We start from the raw sequence: 19370 nt of genomic DNA, 5'->3' as shown, positions 1-19370 counted from the left end.
TTTTATATTATTAATAAGTTACATTATATATATATTTTTTATAGATTAGTTTTAAAGAGAAGAGTTACAAAAGATGGTAAACAAAGAAGAGATTGAAGATGAGATGATTAATGAAGTAGCTCCAAAGGCTTTGGATGAAGGTGATATTGCACTTTTAAAAAGCTATGTATGTATTTATTCAGTTATTTATTCATATGAAAATTATAGTTATTAATATCAGGATTTGTTTGTTTGTTTGTTCTATTGATTTATTAATTAATCTTCATAGGGAGTTGGACCATATACTAAATCAATCAAGACGTTAGAAGATGATATTAAAAAGATGACAGCAAAAGTAAATGAGATATGTGGAATTAAAGAATCAGATACTGGTATTGCACCACCATCACAATGGGATCTCATCGTAGACAAGAACTCAATCAATGAGGAACCACCCTTACAAGTAGCACGTTGTACAAAAATCATTAATCAAGGCACTCCCAACGCCAAATATATTATCACTGTCAAGCAAATCGCCAAGTTTGTAGTGGCACTCGGTGACAAGTTGTCACCAACCGATGTTGAAGAAGGTATTCGTGTTGGGTAAGTATAAATTAAAATATTTTAAATTTTAAATATAAATACAATATTAATATAAATATAACTATCTACTATATCTTATTATATTAAAGTGTTGATCGTAATAAATATCAAATTCAAATTCCATTGCCACCAAAGATTGACGCATCAGTAACAATGATGCAAGTTGAAGAGAAGCCAGATATTACATATAAGGATGTCGGTGGTTGTAAAGAACAAATTGAAAAACTAAGAGAAGTAGTTGAAATGCCATTATTACATGTAGGTTTAATTTAATGAAAGTTTGGAATATGTGGAATGGTGGAAACTAAAGTGACACCAACAACCATATATCTTACTTTTCAATCATTATATAATTTAATTTGTTGTTATTAACATTGCTTTAAATTATTATAATAATAATAATATTGTAGCCAGAGAAATTTGTAGAGTTAGGTATTGATCCACCAAAGGGTGTTTTAATGTATGGTCCACCAGGTACAGGTAAGACATTGTGTGCACGTGCTGTTGCCAATCGTACCGATGCAGCATTCGTTCGTGTCATTGGTAGTGAGTTGGTCCAAAAGTATGTTGGTGAGGGTGCCAGAATGGTTCGTGATCTCTTCCAGATGGCACGTTCCAAGAAGGCCTGTATTATTTTCTTTGATGAGGTCGACGCCATTGGAGGTGCCCGTTTCGATGATGGTGCCGGTGGTGACAATGAGGTGCAACGTACTATGCTCGAGTTGATCAATCAGCTCGATGGTTTCGATCCACGTGGTAACATCAAGGTGTTGATGGCCACCAACAGACCGGACACACTCGATCCAGCGTTGTTGCGTCCCGGTCGTTTGGATCGTAAGGTCGAATTCGGTTTGCCAGACTTGGAGGGTCGTGCACACATCTTTACCATCCACGCCAAGACAATGTCGTGCGCTCGTGATATCCGTTTCGAGTTGTTGGCTCGTCTCTGTCCAAACTCGACCGGTGCCGACATTCGTTCCGTCTGTACTGAAGCCGGTATGTTTGCAATTCGTGCACGTAGAAAGATTGTAACAGAAAAGGATTTCTTGGAGGCCATCGACAAGGTCATTAAATCATATGCTAAATTTTCTGCCACTCCAAAATACATGGTTTACAATTAAACAAACAACCAACCAACAACAAAACATACAACTCACTCATTGTCATTACAACAACACAACAACCAACCAACCAACCAACAAAACAACGAAAAAAAAATTATTATTATCACAAGATTGTATACATTACTATATATAATTAATTATTTTTTTCTATAAACTAAACCAAATTCAAATCATTCCAACATTTAACAACAAACAACAACAAAACAACCAAAATAAAACTTTAATGTATAAAATAAAATATTCTATTAATCTTAAGAATTAAATAATAAATGAATAATAATCTTTGTATGTGTATGTATGTATGTCAGACCGAACGGGGTTTCAACTTGTTTTAACAAAACTCGAAGAAGCAGTCAAAGAAAGAGTGATCGAATTTGCTATCAACTCAGATTACACAAATATTATATTAATCAAAAACTTTAATAATAAAAAAAATAGTTTTGTTTATATAAGATTAATATGTTTGATTTCCAAAACATATTTAAATATGGTTGTGTTTAATTTATTAAAAGGATATCCTTGATAAAGTAATTCCAATGTTATGGTGATGACTTTTCATTGAGAAGTTTGGCGAATTGCTCTGGTTTAATATTAAAAGTTGCAATGTGTTGGAAAAGTTCGTCATCGTCAATGTCTGGTGGCAGATGTGTAAGCAGTGTCATACATTGGTCGAAATCACCAGTCTCCAATTCCTTTGAATACATCTTTAGGATTCCCAGTGCCACTTGGAAAATGAAGGTCTCTTTCTCTAAAAAGAGATAGTCCCAAACGTGTGTAGCTACATCCAGTGGCAATGCCTTTGAAAATATAGTAAGAACCCAATCGATCATAAAAATATCTGGTTGAATACCCATTTCCTTCAGATGTCTATGTACTTTTGGTATATGAATTTGTAAAAGTGAATCCATTGCTCTCATATAAACTTCCATCTAAAAAATAATTAATTATTAATATTAATCAGAATTATTATTATTATTTAAATAGCTAGTACTACTTACTTGTGGTAAATTCATTGTATAGAAAGTCATATAACATGGATTATTTAAAAGATTTGATAAACAAACGAATGCTTGATATTCGTCTAAAATTAATAAAAATATTGCTGCCAAGTAGGACATTCCTTGAACATAGCCAACGTCCGGTCGATAGCAAACGTAGGCTTCGAGTACAGCAGCAAGCTTATGGTGATAAGGTCCTTCATTTTGAAAAATCGATAACATTGGAAAAGTTCTTGGTAGATCCAACTGAATAAGTGTAACAGTACCTTCACGACCCAGTGAAGATTCTCCTTTTTGTTTTGCTCTCTCTGCTCTTGCTCCAAAAATTGAAAATAACTCTAAATAACAACAAATCAAAATATTTGTTAATATTTAGATTGCATTCCAATCAGACATATAATAAAAAAACATACCAGGTGTAATGTTTAAATCATTTCCAATTAATAATGGCCATGCTTTCTCTCTTGATAGTGAAGGTATACCTTGGAAAATCAATTCTTTAACTTTCTTTGATGATTTCTTCTTCTCCCAATTCGGTAATATATCGTCGTTCCATATTCTTTATAGCTTCTTCCATTCTCTTTTCTCGTTCTCTTCTTAACTTTTCTTTTTTCTGAGTTTCTTTATCTACATTTTCTGTAATTATTAATATAAATATAAATGGTTTAATAAGTATTTTCATTGCTTCTAAAATTGCTATTTTTGTTTCAAACACTTACTTCTTGTTGATGTTGGTGTTGATGAACTATTACTTGACATTAATGATGGTGATTCATAGGAGGATGACAGTGATCCATTGCTTGAGTTCGAACTAGTTAATGAACCGAATGTGTCATCTTGGTGAATTCCATTGCTAGAGTGTGTTCTAAGATGACCATTCGATTTCGATCCACCGCTAATCGTTAAACTACTAATACTATTGAAACTACTACTTAAATCTTGGAGGAATCCATTGATTCCATTTGATTTACTGGTGGTTGTTGTTGTTGTCGTTGTTGAAGTGGCTGTTGTTGATGTTGTTGATGATGATAGTTGTGGTGGTGGTGATGGATCGTCTGGTAGAATCACTCTGGGTATCTCACGACATACCATTTTGAGTGCATCGATTTCCTCTCCCTCCATATCAAGTGTCGAGATGTAGGCAGCCAACACCGCCTTTGGTAGATACCTGCAGTTGTGAATGAACGATTGCATATCGAGTCCGGCATAACAATCTTTGTTCTCACAGAGAGGTCTCCATCGAGAACAGACACGTTTCACCACAAAGAGATCGTGATAGCTTAGAAACTGAAACACACGAATCAACAGACTCTCCTCCATGAGCAACGTCAGATCGGTACCTGCCAACTCTTGAAATGAAAACTGTTGTCTTGCTCGATTATATAATCTTTTATATGATGATGATGTTGTTGTTGTTGTTGCACCATTTATATTATTATTATTATTATTTATTTGAATCGAATTAGACTTTCCATTTAATACAGGTGAAGAACTAACTGGTGTTGAAGGTGATAATCTAACGGGTGAAATTGATCTATTCATCATTATTTAGTTGCTCTTTTTGTTTAAGTTGTTATTCTTAAACTAACCCAACTCCTCTCTATAAACAATTATAAAAATAGTTGCTATATCAATAAACAAACTATTAGATTAGATATATCTAAATATCTTATTTTCTATCTCTTCCTTTTTGCTATTTATTTCTATTTTATATAAATATAAATCTATCTGTAAATCTTATCCTGTATAAATAAACAAACAAACAAACAAACACAAACAATCTCTATTGTTTTTTTTTCTCTTTTCTTTATTTATTTATTTAGTGATATAGAATTTACTTAATATATAAATTAATAATCTACAACTAATAATACAGTATCTATCTATCTATAAATAATAATATTAACAAAATAAAAATTAAGATAACAATCTTTTTTTAGATATAAAACATGTCAAAACAAAAAAATTTCTATGATTTTTTAAATTAAAAAAATTATTTTTATCTTTGTTGTTGAAGATTTTTTAGATTGATTTGAATATTAAATACAACAAATAAGATTAGAAAATATAAATAATATAAAAGGTGTAATTATATTTTACACTTATTGATAAATATTTTTAAAATAATATCAAAAAAAAACAATGTTAAAATAATAAAATTATAATTTTAATGATATTTAATATTAAAAATCGATAGTTTTTTTTTTTTTTTTTTTGTTTTTGTCAGATTTATTTTTTTGTTCTCTGTTTTTTTTTTATGGATTGTATTTTTTTTTTTTTTGTTTTTATTTTCATTTTTTTTTGTTTTCATTATCTACATCGATTAATTAGATTTGATTGCTATCAATCAATTAATTTGACAATGGCAGATAAACAAGGATTTTTAACAAAGGAAGGTGGTTCCATAAAGACATGGAGAAAACGATGGTGTGTACTTAAAAATGGCTCTATATATTACTCAAAGAATGCTGTACGTATACACAACAATCACATATTCATAATCATATTCAATCAGAATAATAATAGTAATAGATTCATAGTCAACCAATACAAAATAAACAAAGTAAATCAATCTACATTCATTTTAGTATAACAATGTGTGGGTGTGCATACTAAAATTTATTTTTCATACAACACAAAAATCCAATGGAAAAAATAGATTTATTTAAATACACACACACAAACACACATACAGACAATCAAAATCGAAAAATATAAACAAACACTCATACAAACACTATAATAATCAGATAACTTTAACTAATCATTTTTTTTTTTTTGTACTAAAAAATATTATTATCGATTATTATTTTACAGAATACTTGTGAATTGGGAATTATTCATTTAAAGAATGTTAGTAGTGTTGTTCAATCACAGAGAAAAAAGAAGAATTTGTTTGAGGTGATAACACCTGAGCGAACCTATTATATGAAGGCAACTTCGCCAGAGGAGATGCAATCTTGGATCGAGGTGCTGAATCGAACACTCGGCAAGATGCGTACCACTGCAAAGGAGCGTGTCGGTGTCGAGGACTTTGATCTGCTGAATGTCATTGGTAAGGGTAGTTTTGGCAAGGTGTTGCAGGTGCGCAAGAAAGACACCGGTATGATCTACGCGATGAAGGTGCTCAACAAGAAGAACATCTTGGAGCGCAAGGAAATCGACCACACTCGCGCCGAAAAGAATATTCTCCAGAAACTGGTGCATCCATTCCTGATAAACTTGAACTACTCGTTCCAGACCGACGACAAACTCTACTTTATCATGGATTACATCAATGGTGGTGAGCTGTTTTTCCACTTGCAGAACGAGGAGCGTTTCGACTTGGATCGTGTGCGTTTCTACTGCGCAGAGATCGTTTGCGGCTTGGAGTATCTTCACAACAGCGGTGTATTGTATCGCGATTTGAAACCAGAGAATATACTGCTGACCTCGGATGGACACATCTGTCTCACCGACTATGGCATCAGCAAGGAAGGCCTGCTCAGCGACGACGATCGTACCGCCACATTCTGCGGCACTCCAGAATATCTAGCGCCAGAAATTCTCAAGGGTGAAGCCTATGGAAAAGCGATCGATTGGTGGTCATTCGGAACACTCGTCTACGAAATGCTCTCTGGTTTGCCGCCATTCTACGACTCGGACATCAGAATTATGTACAGTAATATCATGAATCAAAAATTAGTATTTACACCTCAATTTTCATTAGAATCAAGAGATTTCATTTCTTCAGTAAGTTGTTAATTATTATTATCATATTGGAAAGATAAATTTGAATTATTAACAGTTCATTTTAATTGTTTTGTTTTTTCTAGTTGTTGGAAAGAGATCCAAATAAAAGATTAAAAGAAGCGAAAACAATTAAAGCTCATCCATTTTTCCATGGTATAGATTGGGAGAAATGTGTTCGTAAAGAATTGAAACCACCATTTATTCCACCAGTGCAAGGAAAGAATGACACGAGTCAAGTGGATGCTGGATTTTTAGCAGAGACTGCCAAACTCTCTGCAGAGAAACCAGGATTGAGCAGTTCAATGCAAAAGAATTTCGAGGATTTCACATTTGTAAGCGAGAGTGAACATTTGAAAAGACCTGGTGCAAAAGTTTAAAACAATCAAAATATAATAATAATAATAATAATAATAATAATAATAATAGTATTATAAATCAAAAAAAAAACAATGTCCAATATAATAACAATAATAATAATAATTAATTGTATAAGAGAATTCTTTTCATTTCACACAAAACCAATATTTTTTTCAAACAAACAAACAAACAACATACCATTGCAAAATAATCAATAACTTCCAAAAACCTTTTCCTTTTTTAATATCAAACAATATAAACAACACGCCACACTTTATTAGATTTTATTATTCTTGTAAAGTTGGTATATTGGTTATTCTTGTTTTTTCACAAACTGTCATTGTATTTTTTTCTTCTTTCTCCACAACTAAACTTAAATAAATAAAGAATATAATTTTTGTTTTTTTTTTACAAATTGTAGTTATAACTTCACTTTTTTTTTTTTTTCTGTTCGTTTTTACAAATAATATCTATCTTTTTTAACCGACAAAAAGTGTTCATTGTATTGTTTTCTTTGACAACACATCTTGTATGGCAAATTTTCATGTAACCCCAAATTTGGACAGAAAATTTTTTTAAAGATTCTTTCAAAAATTTTTAAGATTTTTGGTCATTTCTCTTCTAATGGTGAGTTTTTGATCAAAAAAAAAAATAATAATAAAGTGCATAGCTTTTTTATTTTTATTAAAAAGTCTTTGCATTTACGATCGATTTAACTCTTTACTTTTATACTTTTTTTTTTTATCAACTATACAATATTAAATATAGTTATTTATTGTTAATATTACATTTTTGTATTTCACTCTTTAAAGCTTTAAAGTTTAATTATATTGTAGTAGTAATTCATGATTAATATATTTATAATATAATGAAATATTATTCATAAGAAAATATCAAATTGATATAAAACAAATAATTAATTCTATTAATAAATATAATATATAAATATATAGTAGTAATAAATAAAATAATAATATTAGATAGATTATATAGATTAAAGAAAAAAAAAAAACAACATTTAATATGTTAATTTTAAATAGTAGATCAAATTTGATATGGTTTTTCATAGTCATTTTGATTTTAAGTGATGATGGTGGTGGTGGTAGTGGTAGTGGTAATGGAGTAAAAGATTTGAGATCGATATCGATGTTGGTCGATGCAATGATATACACTGATCAGAAAATATCGTTTTCAAATCAATACTATATGGTTACTTCATTTGGTTTCGTGGCAGGTGGAAACTTACAACTCAACGCCACAATAGATTTACCCAATGATTTTATAGATACATCAAAACAACAACAAGATAAAGATTCAACAGCTATTTCACCAATGTCAGATGGTATTGGTATAGTAAATAAGGGTGGTTTTAGTAAGTTCTATTTCGACTTTTTGACATTGTGGATCTGTGAGGACAACGACTATCAGAGTCTGATAGGTAGTTCGCCAAACAATGAGATCGAAACGAAGCTGTGTAACAGTCCAACCGATGGAGTGTGTCCGGTGCGCAATGTCAGCGTCACCCAAAACTTTACATTCAGTCATACCTTTGAAAAGGCAGATCTCTACAGAATCATATTGCTGAAATGCAACGGATCCTCCACAGTGGAGCTAACACTCGACTACACAATGATGAACAATGGACATCATCTCTCACTCGGCTACATACAAATGCCAAGTGTCTACATGTCGATGGTCATCGTCATCGTAATACTCATTTCAATTTACATACTCTATCTCGCAAGATATAAGCGATTTGTAAATGAAATACATATAATCATTTGTAAGTATATATATTACAGTCAGTTATTATCATTTTATTCAAACAACATAAACAAAGAAAAGACTAACAAGTTCTTTGAAAACTAGGTATAATATTAGGATTTAAATTATTATTATTAGTTTTATCATTTTTATATTGGAAGACAGCGGATGTCTCTGGACATTTCAATTCGATAACGAATAATATGGAGAATTTGTTTTTCTCTGTCGAGGAGACAGTGTTTTTCGGTGGACTTTTGTTGATGTCGAAGGGCTGGCGGATTACAAGGGCAACACTACCACCGTCCGAGGTGCGGACGATTTCGATTATCATGGTGTTGCTGCTCTCGGTTCTGATGTTCTTTAGCTTCTACAACGATGTCTACTACTTCCTCAGTCTGATGATTCTCTATTTCTTTATGATGCCGAAACTCTTTACCAATATCACCAAGAATCTGCGGCTACTAGAGACACACACCACACTGGCGCGATACACCAACAACGCACGCTCTGTACATATCTATCAAATGAAAACACGTGCATTCCAATACTTGAGAACAGCGGTTGTCTTGTATCTCGGTGGAATCCTCATTGTAAATAGTATGCGTATCATCATGGTGTGGTTCCTCTATTGGGTAACCTTTAGTGTTTCCGAACCAATGTCAATGGTTATGCTCGCTTTCCTTTGTATATTATTTAGACCATATTCAAGAAATCCAATATTTTCAAGGTAACTATAATTCAACTCTTCGAATATTACAATCAAACCAAACTAATATCATTTTTCATCATAATAACAGCTCAAATTTAGATTCAATGAGTTTAGTAGAGTTAACAAGAAGTTTAGCAGAGATATCTTCACAACAACTGGATCCAATGGCATTAGTAAATTACTTTGATGCAAAGACATATGATCCAAAGAATTGTATTATCATAGATTATCCTGGAAATTCACCTTCAGCATTAGGTGTATTAGAATAATATAATAGTAATATTTCGAAATTTTAAAAGAAAAATAACACGAATAACAATAATATAGTTTTAAAAATGTATATATATATATTAAATAGAATAACATAGTAATATAGTTTCAAAGATATTTAAAGATTTAAATAAAACTAAATATTCTTTTTTTTAAATAATTAATTAATACACGACTGTCCAACCGAAATTTTGCAAGCGAAAATAAAAAAAAAGTCAAAATTTTTTTAAAAGTGTAGCGATTTGGTGGTGTGTTTATGATTGCATTAGCACCCATCATTTTATCATTTTTCATTGTACAGTTATAACTATTATTTATCATATTTTAATTAAATAGTATAAAAACAATGATATCATCAAAATTGTTTTCATCAATGACGATGAAAACAAATTTGTTGAATAAATCAGTATTAACAACACCTGCAGCAACATCGTTGCTGTCATGTAGTATAACATCGAGCTCGAACAGACAATCATATAGTAATAGAACAGCAACAAAAACAATAGCATCATATACATCTTTATTCAATAATAGTAATGGAAATGCATGTAAATCATTAGTTATAAGAGATCATAATATCATAAAGAATAGATTACCATTATTATTCCATTATTGTACATCAACAACCGTTACTTCAACTTCCACAACCAATGCAACTGCAGCTGAAATTATATTAGATAATCAACCACAACAACAACAACAACAACAAACTCAACAACAGCAAGAAAAAGAAAAACCAAAAGTAGTTAGTAAATTTGGATTTATGAGAAAAGGTTACTTTAATTTAGTTAAATTTCCAATTTCAGTTTATGTAACATTCACTGCTGTCGCTGGATATGTAATGACTGTTCCAGTGGTGGATCCACTTACTCTGGGCGTAGTGTCGTTCGGAACATTCATGGCATCGGCATCGGCATGCGCTCACAACCAAGAGATGGAAGTAAACTACGACTCAAAGATGCCACGTACCAAAACACGTCCATTGATCACCGGTGAGATTAAACGTGACACCGGTTTCCTCTTTGCTCTCGCCACCGGTGTTATCGGTTGTGGATCACTCATTTTGGTGCATCCAATGTGTGGAGCACTCGCCATGTCCAACATCTTCATCTACATCTACTACACACACTTGAAGAGAACCACCTCGTTCAACACTTGGGTCGGTGCTATCGTCGGTGCTATACCACCACTCATCGGAACCGTAGCTGGAGCACGTGAGATTGAAGCGATCGGTGGTTTACTTGCAACCGTTTTGTTCATCTGGCAAATTCCACATTTCTTGGCGTTGGCCGAGAAGTTAAAGTCACAATACGCTGCCGCTGGCTATAGAATGCTACCGGTGACACATCCAACCTGGAACTTCCCAGTGTCGTTGGCTCATGCTGTGGCCGGTGTGATTGCACCACTCGCCATCTACTATACATTCGACCCAAATATCACTTTGTTTACAACACTTGCATTCTCGGCATCGTCTTTTATCATGGGATTGGAGTCGGTATTGGAACATCGATACCAACAAAAGATAGCAGAGGCAGCAGCAAATGGAATCAAACTACCACCACAATCAAGAAAGCGTGGTGTATTCTTCTTGTCTCTTATTATGCTGCCACTCTCACTCATCATCGGTATGCTCTTTAGATTACCATATGAATACTTTTATGAAACTCAAGATAAACAAGGTCAAACAAAAGAAGTAATCAGATATACAAATTAAATTAATATTTAATCAATAAAATTACCAAAATAAGATATATCGGTAGTAAAAAATGATTTTACTTTTTATTTTTGGTGTAGAAATTTCAAATATTCAATTGAATCCAATCAATGTGAACCATTCTTAAGAGATATTTTGAATCATAATAGAGCCTGGTTGTTATTTTAGAATGGAAATGATATCATATATTATACATATAAACATATCCTAATTTTATATCAAAGTTGTAAGTATTATATTTATATGTTTATAATTCTATATACAATCTATCACAAAGAGAGAATTGAACATATAAATATAAACAGTATTCTCTCTTGGTGATAGGTTGTTTCCAATTTTTGATTGCTAAGATTTTTTCATTTATAGGAATCAATTTATTATGACCAATATGGCCGAGATATTCAAGTTAGTATTGACCTAAAATACATTGCTAATTTTATTTTTAATTTGTTTTGATTTAATAAATCGACAATTTATAAAACATCTTGAGTGTTTATGTCTTCATCGTCAATGTTTGTTTTGATTAACAAATCATCGAGGTAATAAGTAATTTTTTGGCAATTAGATTTCTTTGGATTAGACTGTTCAGAGTCTGAAAACAAGATGATGCGTTAGTGAGTCCAGTAAATTGGAATACACCAAATGAATTTCGAAATGCTGTCTTAAATTGATTATTTTCATGAACTCTAATTTGGTGGTATCCTTGGAGTAGATCAATTTTAGAGAAAAAGGACACCATCTCTTGTAAGAACTTCAGTGATGTTTGGTATCATTGATAGGTATCTGTACTCTACACAGAGTCTCCATCTTTCTTTTTAATAAATAAAAGGGGTGCAGCTAATGTGGATTGAGATGGGGTGATTTGCCCGTTTTCCAAATAAGTGTTTATCTGTTTTTCCAATTCGTCTAAAAACGAATATGGGATCGGATAATTTTTTGGTTTTGGGGTTGGTCAACCGTCAAATTTATTTTAAAAAGTGTGGTTAGAAATTTTATTTTCAACTAAAATGGTTTGAATAGAATCATTTAGAGTATTAAATTTAATAGCTAGTCCTTTAATGTTGTTTTCTTTATCAGCATCAGGAAAGATATTATTTTATTTTTAAAATCAATTTTCAATTTTTTTCAAAATTTAAATTTTGTAACGTCTCTATTCCCAACAGAATAAAGTTTGTTTTAGAATTGATTATATAAAATTAAAATGTTTTAAATACTTTATTGTTAATAGTTATGTTTTTATTGATTTGCTTAGATAATGTAGACTATCTTTATTGATACCATTCAAGGTAAAGTTGACATTTGTTAGATTCTTGATGTCACTTTCCTAATAGATCAAATGAGAGTAAGTTAATGATACTACAACTGTAAATAAAATATTAACATACATGTTATTGATGGTTCCAGGGATCTAACATAAGAATGAATTAGCTTGCTTTCTTTGGCCAGTGGCTGGATCGATGCGTTGGCCAAGAGATTAAACGAATTGGGTCGTAAGCAACTTGATGATAAACTCCGTTTCAAGAGAGAAGAGAAAGTCATGCACTTCACCACTCGCAATCATCAACCGGTAGTGTACAATCCGCCAAACGTACAACCAAATGTTCCTCAGAAATGATCACCAAACAATATCAACAAACGATCGATCCGCACATTCAAGTGTTGGTCCAAACAAAACTAAATTCATCAACAAGAAGTCGAATATTGGTACTTCAAGTACCGTACTTGCTCCATCTGCAAGAAGGGAAACCATCTTCCAAATGAATGCTTCATTTTGTAAATTCATAGACATCAATCCAGCCACTGGCCAAAGAAAGCAAGCTGATAGTGTTGAATAAATGTTGGATAATAAATTCTTATTATTATTCTTATCTTCAAATTGTAAATCAAATAAATTATTATTTTTAAATCTTATTGTAAATTATATCTCTTGAATTAATAATTTATTCTCAATAAATAAAGTTTATTTCTTTGATTTTATCAAATTTTATCAACGACAAGATCCACCGATTTCCGACTTGTCATCAGTAAATACAAATGAAAAAGCATTACCTTGATCCATTCCATAGATTATACTATCTTCACAAATCAAATTGAAATTGTATGATGAATCGGAATTTGGTTTCCAGAGTGGTGAGAAAGATACAGTTCCATTTTGTCTGATAATGATACCACTTCTATCGTAGAATGAAGTTTCTTGTCTATTGATTCCAAATGGTTCTACCACACCATTAATACATTCAGTTTGGCCACTTGAAAGGACTGCAAATCCATCACCATTCGTTAAAAATCCACCATTTGGATACCTTGTTTGTTTTTAGTTTATAACTAGTATCAATATTCATTCTATTTTTAAAAATAAAAAAATAAACAAAGTAAATCAAATACTTACCAATATAAATAATGACGTGTATAATATACATTTCCATCATGTAATGTTGCAGTCATCGATACTATATGTTTTGAATTTGGACCGAAATATTTAGCCAATGAACTAGAGCAATTAACCGACATACATCCTATTACAACTAAACCAATAAATAATAAAAAAATACAAATAAATCTATTGTAAATATTCATTCTTTTATTTTCTTAAGATTTTATATTAGAAATAGATTTGTTTAAAAATATATAAATAAATAGATAATAAATAATACTTTGCTTTATTCTTACTTTATTTTTGATAAATATAATATAATATATCATGATAGATATTCGAAAATCATTGAAATGAAACACGAGTAGGGTGTGTATGAATGCGTGTGAACATGGGTTTAAATGATCTTGAATTGAAACTAACTATCTATCTATCCTCAAAAACACACACTCACTTTAATAATAATATTATATACATATATATAATTTGTTTTAATAAACACACAACAACCACAATAATGACTATATATCATAATGAGATTGAATGAACATGAATTAATTGAGTCTTTAATTTAAATTGATTTATAAATTTTTATTATACATTATTTATTTTTATTTCTTTTCTTTCTTTCTTTTTTTTGTTTTGTTTTGTTTTGATATTATTAATTAAATAAGTTTTGAATATTATTGTTATTTACAAAGAAACAAGTAAAATTATCTTGTATTGTTGTATTGTTATTATTTTTTCTTTAATGTTTTCAATAGTGTTGTTTGTTGGTGTGCTAAATTAAGTTGTTGAACTAAACCAATTTCCAATCTCTCTGAAAAAGCTAATGCATCAGTCAATTCTTGAATTTCTTGTTCTTTTGTTTTGTTGTTGTTTGTTGTTGTTGTTGTTGCTGTAGTATTAGTTGTTTTTGTTGTTGAACCTGTAGTTGTCTTCTTTGTTGAATCTTGTGTAGTAGTTGTCTTTTTACTACTACTATTGCTATTACTATTAGTTGAAGGTGTAGGTGCTGGTGTTGGTGTTGTTGTAGATGTACTATTGTTGTTGTTGTTGTTGTTGGCTACTACTTCAGCATCTGGATTATTTAATAAATGAAGTATCTGACTATAACAAGGATGTACTACATTACTACTATTACTACCACTGTTTGATGCTATCAAATTCAAAGTTTGATCCAACAACTTTAAACCTAGCAATATATTTGGTGAAGCTGTCTGATTCTTATCTCTTAATAATCTTTGATATACTTTTGTTGCATTTTCAATTGATTTATGTAATCTTTTGTAAATAATAAATGTAATATCAGTATTTATATAAATGAAATAAGGTAACTATTAACTATTAACTTTTAACTATTATTATTATAACATACTTTGCAATTGGATCAACATTTGATGTATCTTTATTGGCGGCATCTTGTTTCAGTTGATTCCACTGTTGATCGTCAACTGGCTTTCTTGGTGATGCTTCACTCGGTTTCAAACGAAAGAGCTGACCGTCATCAGAGAATGGGTGCGGTGCAATATGGTCGAACACACCGCGATTCCAAAGCATCTGTCCGTACTCTGATGCTTTGACACGCGACACCGACATGTTGGCTACCATCCAATCGATCACCTCTGATCCCTTGATAAAACTATCACCACTCAACTTTGGTATGATACCTTTGGTCGAATCTCTAAGTTTAGATTCCAATAGCTCTACCTATTATTATTTGTAATATATACATAAATAATTATAATAATAATAATATTATTAAAAAAATAATTATTAATCATCATGATATTATTATTCCTTTTTTTTTTTTTTCTCTTTTTGATAATACTACTACTACTAATTAGTATATATTAGATAATTTAATTACTTACTTCATCTTCCCTAAGTAAACTCATCTTTTAATATAAATAATAATTCAAGTAAAAATGCTTATTTTCTTTTTTTTTTATTTTTATTATTATATAATCACAATGTTTTTTTGTTTCAGCCCCATTTAATTTTAAAATTATATAAAAAAAAATTCATTAAAATGAAAATCCGATCGCACAACCAATTAGATTACATCGCGATTGATATAATAATCTTTACACCCACACATGAAGATCCTATCATGTAAATCTTATCTAATTAATTTAATTGTTATCTTTTGTATTTAAAATAAAAGTAAAATGAAACCTTAATATTTGATTACTATTTTCATTTATTTTTTTTTTCATTGTTATAGTTGGAGATAAAGGGTGACTCATCACTTGACATGTCTACATATTAATTTTGTCTCGCAAAGAAAAGAATAAAATTAATAATAAAAAAAAATTTATTGACTTTTTTCACAACAACGTGGTGAACCTGGGTGTTAAAGACGATGATGCATTATAAAAAAGAAAAAAAAAAAAGAAAAAAAATAAACAAAAGTCAACAAACCCTAAATTGGCATATGAAGTTGTTTATTATTTTTTTAATTTAATATTGTTGGTGTGAATCATATTCATAGAGTGTGTGTGTATGATTATAATTTTTTGTTTTTTTTTTTCTTTATTGACATAGATAGATAATAAAATAATAATTGTATTTATTTGTTTTGTTTTTTAAAATAATAAAACAAAAATAAATTAAATCAAACTTGGTCGTTAAAAAAAAAAAAAAAGTAAATATAAAAAAGTGTAGAATAAACAATATAGTTTGAAAAAAAAAAGATGGGTCAAGGAGCATCAAGAGAAGTTTATTTAAAAGCAATCGATACACTTCAACAACAATCGGTTGGTCAAGATGATGAGCTATGGCAAGTCGTACTCACACAGACACTGGATGAAGATACCGTCATCACGGTCATCAAATCAATACGTGATCATCAACCTGATAACCTATCAATACTCGTTAGAAAAGTATGTAATTTATTTATTTTGATTAGTTAATTTTTATATATATTAATAATTGTTGTTTTTGTGGCATTTATATTTTTACCTACTACAACACTTTAAAGTTAATAGAATATTTAGCATTGATAAAAGGTTCACAGAGAGGAAAGAATACTGCCGCTGACTTCCAGAGAGTTAATGTCTCGCTTAATTATCTCTGTAGAATTATACCGTTTGTTTTGGATTGTTCACAAAAGGATTTCTGTGAATTGATATTTTGGCAGAATAAGATCATACCTTCTGCAAGATCACATTCATTACCACCTTCAATCACACCTACAACAACAACAACCAACAGCCAAGACAATCAGGAATCATCATCAACATCAACAACAACAACAACAGCTGAATCAACTGCTAATAGTTTACCACAACCAAAATTAGATGAAACACATTTGATTCCAACCTCTACAACAACAACAACTACTACTACCACTGGTGAAATTAAAGATGAAGCATCACAACCATTACAACCATTACAACAACAAGACAAGACACAACCATCACTTAGTAATCAAGTCGATTCCACTCCGTTGGCTATAAAGTTGATGGAAGTATTGTTGGATCTCCTCTTCCATCCAGGATATACTTTGGATGCTGCAGCTTTCCAAACACCCACTGCTCAGTTACGTGAGTTGTTCCCAGAGCAACTGCCAAATGAGCTGGCATGGCAAGCGGGATTCGGAGCAGAGACCGTAAAGAGTGGTGCTGCCAAAGCATATTGGCTCAATCGTATGGCAGTGTTGCAGTGTATTCTTGCGTGTCTCTCAGAGCAACTCTATACCAATCAAGAGCAATCCTACAATTTCCGATCGAAATGGCTCGATTGGCTCACTCACACTCAAGACTACTACACCGAGACACTGCTCTACTCGTTGATCAACACATTCTGTACCTATGATCCAGTCGGTTGGGGAGTGCCCTATAACCATCTGATGTTTGCCGACGATCAAGAACCAGTTGCCAAACTCTGCATACAAATCCTAAACGTACTCATCAGTTATGATCCACCACAACCAGGTACATCTCCATCACAAACAACAGAATCTGTAAGCTTATTATTCACCAACCAAATTTTTTAAACAAATACTAATAATCCTTTTTTGTTTTTATATAGCCAAACAAATTTATAAATTTCTTAAAGAATTTAAAGAGAACAAGAGATTTTGGATTCTTCTTTACTCATTTCGAGAGAATTTTGGGATTACCTTTGATGGCATCTCATACTCGTTTACCTCATTCCACCAAAAAGATAGAATTACATCAAGATCTATTAATTACTTTTTGGAGAATGATATCAATCAATCATGTAAGTACTTAAAAGAAGTTTAAAGTAGGAGATGTTAAAGATCTTTAACTAACAATTCTTTTACTATTAATAATTTAGGATTTCTTAAACTTTGTAACTACCAATCCAAGTTCTCCACAATTTTTAGTTTCATTATTACAATATATGGATGAAGGTAGAAGAAGTCAAAGTATGTATAATTATTAATTATCATAGAATCAAAATCAATATAATATTAATATTTATTTAACTATAGCAACTCATGGATTGGTTCAAATTGGAACATTCATTTTATTGGTATTGTCGGGTGAAAGAGATTTTGCAATCTCTTTGAACAAGCCTTTCAACGGTCATATAGTGATTGATATTCCAAAGCCAAGTGGATACTCTGACTTCCTCATTATCGTCATGTATCGACTGTTGATGGATAACAACGATAAGCTAGAGAGTATCTTTGAGTGTATTCTCACAGTGTTGTCGAATCTTTCACCGTACATGAAGAACCTCTCGATGATCACCTGTGTCAAGATGATGAAGTTGTTTGAGTATCTCTCGTCGCCAAGATTCCTCTTTGCCAACAACCATAACCATCGTTATGTACATCTCTTGCTGGAGACATTCAACAATCTCCTGCAACACCAATACGAGAGTAACACCCGACTGCTCTATGCCATCCTCAGATGCCAGAACCAATTCTCCAAACTAGCATATCTAAAGATCAGTAGTTCAGTCAAACCAATGCCATCTGACCAAACACCAACCGATGAGAAATCGTCCATCTCTGAAGTTGACTCTCAGTTGCAACAAATGAACTTGGAGTCTTCGTCATCATCGTCATCAACATCACACCAAAACGAACCACCAAAGGAATCACAAAAGAGTTCAACTGAACATATTCACAGAGAAGAACCACCTCCCTTAGATACTACTCCAAAACAACAACAACAACAAGAGGAGCAGAAATTATCACCAAGAGAACAACAACCACAACAACAACAACAACAACAACAAGTAGTTGATACAGTTACACAAAAACAAGTTTGGATTCCAACAGATGAATGGCTTCAATCGGTTAAAAAGAATTTACCACTAGAGAACATTCTCAAAGTAATCACAAATCTATCTCCACAAATTCAGAGACTTTGCACTGGATCTGGATCTGATGAGCAAAAGATCATGGAGTACCTCAAGATTTCAACTACAGTCGGTTTGTTCCCTGCCGCTGGACCAATTATGACAAGAAAGTATCATGCAAACCCTATTACAAAATCATGGTTTATTGCTTACATGTGGTGTATCATCTACCTTGAGAATCACTCACCCCCACTTTTCCAACACACCAACATCAAACTTTTCCAAGTCAAGCATTAAACCAATCAATCAAAAAAAATAAAATGAATCGAATAAACAAAAGCAGTATATGTAAATATTTAACAAAGTATTGTATCATGCTCAATCATCTTAAATTTTTATTCTTCATAATGTGTTACACCGAACTTCGGGTTGTGCAATGGAATTTTTGGGTTGGAAAAACCATTTT

General features: G+C 31.5%; 9 protein-coding genes across 9 annotated transcripts; 6 read left to right on the top strand and 3 right to left on the bottom strand.

The window, feature by feature from the left end:
* Positions 1 to 73: 73 nt before the first annotated feature.
* psmC2 (26S proteasome ATPase 2 subunit) lies at positions 74 to 1703 on the top strand (the record flags this gene model as incomplete). Its single annotated transcript, XM_020579055.1, has 4 exons — positions 74 to 166; positions 269 to 582; positions 672 to 840; positions 993 to 1703. 4 exons carry the CDS (start codon positions 74 to 76, stop codon positions 1701 to 1703), a joined length of 1287 nt encoding a protein of 428 aa, XP_020430894.1.
* Positions 1704 to 2245: 542 nt separating this feature from the next.
* PPL_08230 (RabGAP/TBC domain-containing protein) lies at positions 2246 to 4249 on the bottom strand (the record flags this gene model as incomplete). Its single annotated transcript, XM_020579054.1, has 5 exons — positions 2246 to 2635; positions 2705 to 3042; positions 3118 to 3186; positions 3209 to 3400; positions 3424 to 4249. 5 exons carry the CDS (start codon positions 4247 to 4249, stop codon positions 2246 to 2248), a joined length of 1815 nt encoding a protein of 604 aa, XP_020430893.1.
* An 817-nt stretch (positions 4250 to 5066) lies between these two features.
* On the top strand, positions 5067 to 6813 carry pkgE_ps (uncharacterized protein; the record flags this gene model as incomplete). The annotated part of the gene is made up of 5 exons (XM_020579053.1): positions 5067 to 5174; positions 5522 to 5759; positions 5780 to 5987; positions 6091 to 6436; positions 6520 to 6813. The coding sequence occupies 5 exons, from the start codon at positions 5067 to 5069 to the stop codon at positions 6811 to 6813; spliced, it is 1194 nt and encodes a 397-aa protein (XP_020430892.1).
* A 1003-nt stretch (positions 6814 to 7816) lies between these two features.
* PPL_08228 (uncharacterized protein) lies at positions 7817 to 8956 on the top strand (the record flags this gene model as incomplete). Its single annotated transcript, XM_020579052.1, has 2 exons — positions 7817 to 8576; positions 8922 to 8956. 2 exons carry the CDS (start codon positions 7817 to 7819, stop codon positions 8954 to 8956), a joined length of 795 nt encoding a protein of 264 aa, XP_020430891.1.
* A 125-nt stretch (positions 8957 to 9081) lies between these two features.
* cox10 (protoheme IX farnesyltransferase) lies at positions 9082 to 12356 on the top strand (the record flags this gene model as incomplete). The annotated part of the gene is made up of 6 exons (XM_020579051.1): positions 9082 to 9284; positions 9355 to 9523; positions 9566 to 9603; positions 9873 to 11229; positions 11617 to 11659; positions 12298 to 12356. 6 exons carry the CDS (start codon positions 9082 to 9084, stop codon positions 12354 to 12356), a joined length of 1869 nt encoding a protein of 622 aa, XP_020430890.1.
* Positions 12357 to 12848: 492 nt separating this feature from the next.
* PPL_08226 (uncharacterized protein) lies at positions 12849 to 13085 on the top strand (the record flags this gene model as incomplete). Its single annotated transcript, XM_020579050.1, has 1 exon — positions 12849 to 13085. One exon carries the CDS (start codon positions 12849 to 12851, stop codon positions 13083 to 13085), a length of 237 nt encoding a protein of 78 aa, XP_020430889.1.
* A 152-nt stretch (positions 13086 to 13237) lies between these two features.
* Positions 13238 to 13827, bottom strand: PPL_08225 (uncharacterized protein; the record flags this gene model as incomplete). The annotated part of the gene is made up of 2 exons (XM_020579049.1): positions 13238 to 13553; positions 13640 to 13827. 2 exons carry the CDS (start codon positions 13825 to 13827, stop codon positions 13238 to 13240), a joined length of 504 nt encoding a protein of 167 aa, XP_020430888.1.
* Positions 13828 to 14361: 534 nt separating this feature from the next.
* Positions 14362 to 15522, bottom strand: PPL_08224 (DEP domain-containing protein; the record flags this gene model as incomplete). Its single annotated transcript, XM_020579048.1, has 3 exons — positions 14362 to 14908; positions 15003 to 15334; positions 15499 to 15522. The coding sequence occupies 3 exons, from the start codon at positions 15520 to 15522 to the stop codon at positions 14362 to 14364; spliced, it is 903 nt and encodes a 300-aa protein (XP_020430887.1).
* A 798-nt stretch (positions 15523 to 16320) lies between these two features.
* Positions 16321 to 19295, top strand: PPL_08223 (UPF0663 family protein; the record flags this gene model as incomplete). Its single annotated transcript, XM_020579047.1, has 7 exons — positions 16321 to 16509; positions 16767 to 17591; positions 17660 to 17851; positions 17930 to 18020; positions 18087 to 18278; positions 18537 to 19124; positions 19270 to 19295. 7 exons carry the CDS (start codon positions 16321 to 16323, stop codon positions 19293 to 19295), a joined length of 2103 nt encoding a protein of 700 aa, XP_020430886.1.
* Between the last annotated feature and the right edge of the window lie 75 nt (positions 19296 to 19370).

The sequence above is a fragment of the Heterostelium album genome (genome assembly GCF_000004825.1).
Source record: "Heterostelium album PN500 unplaced genomic scaffold PPL_scaffold8, whole genome shotgun sequence".
NCBI classification, from domain to species: Eukaryota; Evosea; class Eumycetozoa; order Acytosteliales; family Acytosteliaceae; genus Heterostelium; species Heterostelium album.
Note: the sequence above shows the minus strand (reverse complement) of the source record. Positions and strands in the feature narration are given on the sequence as shown.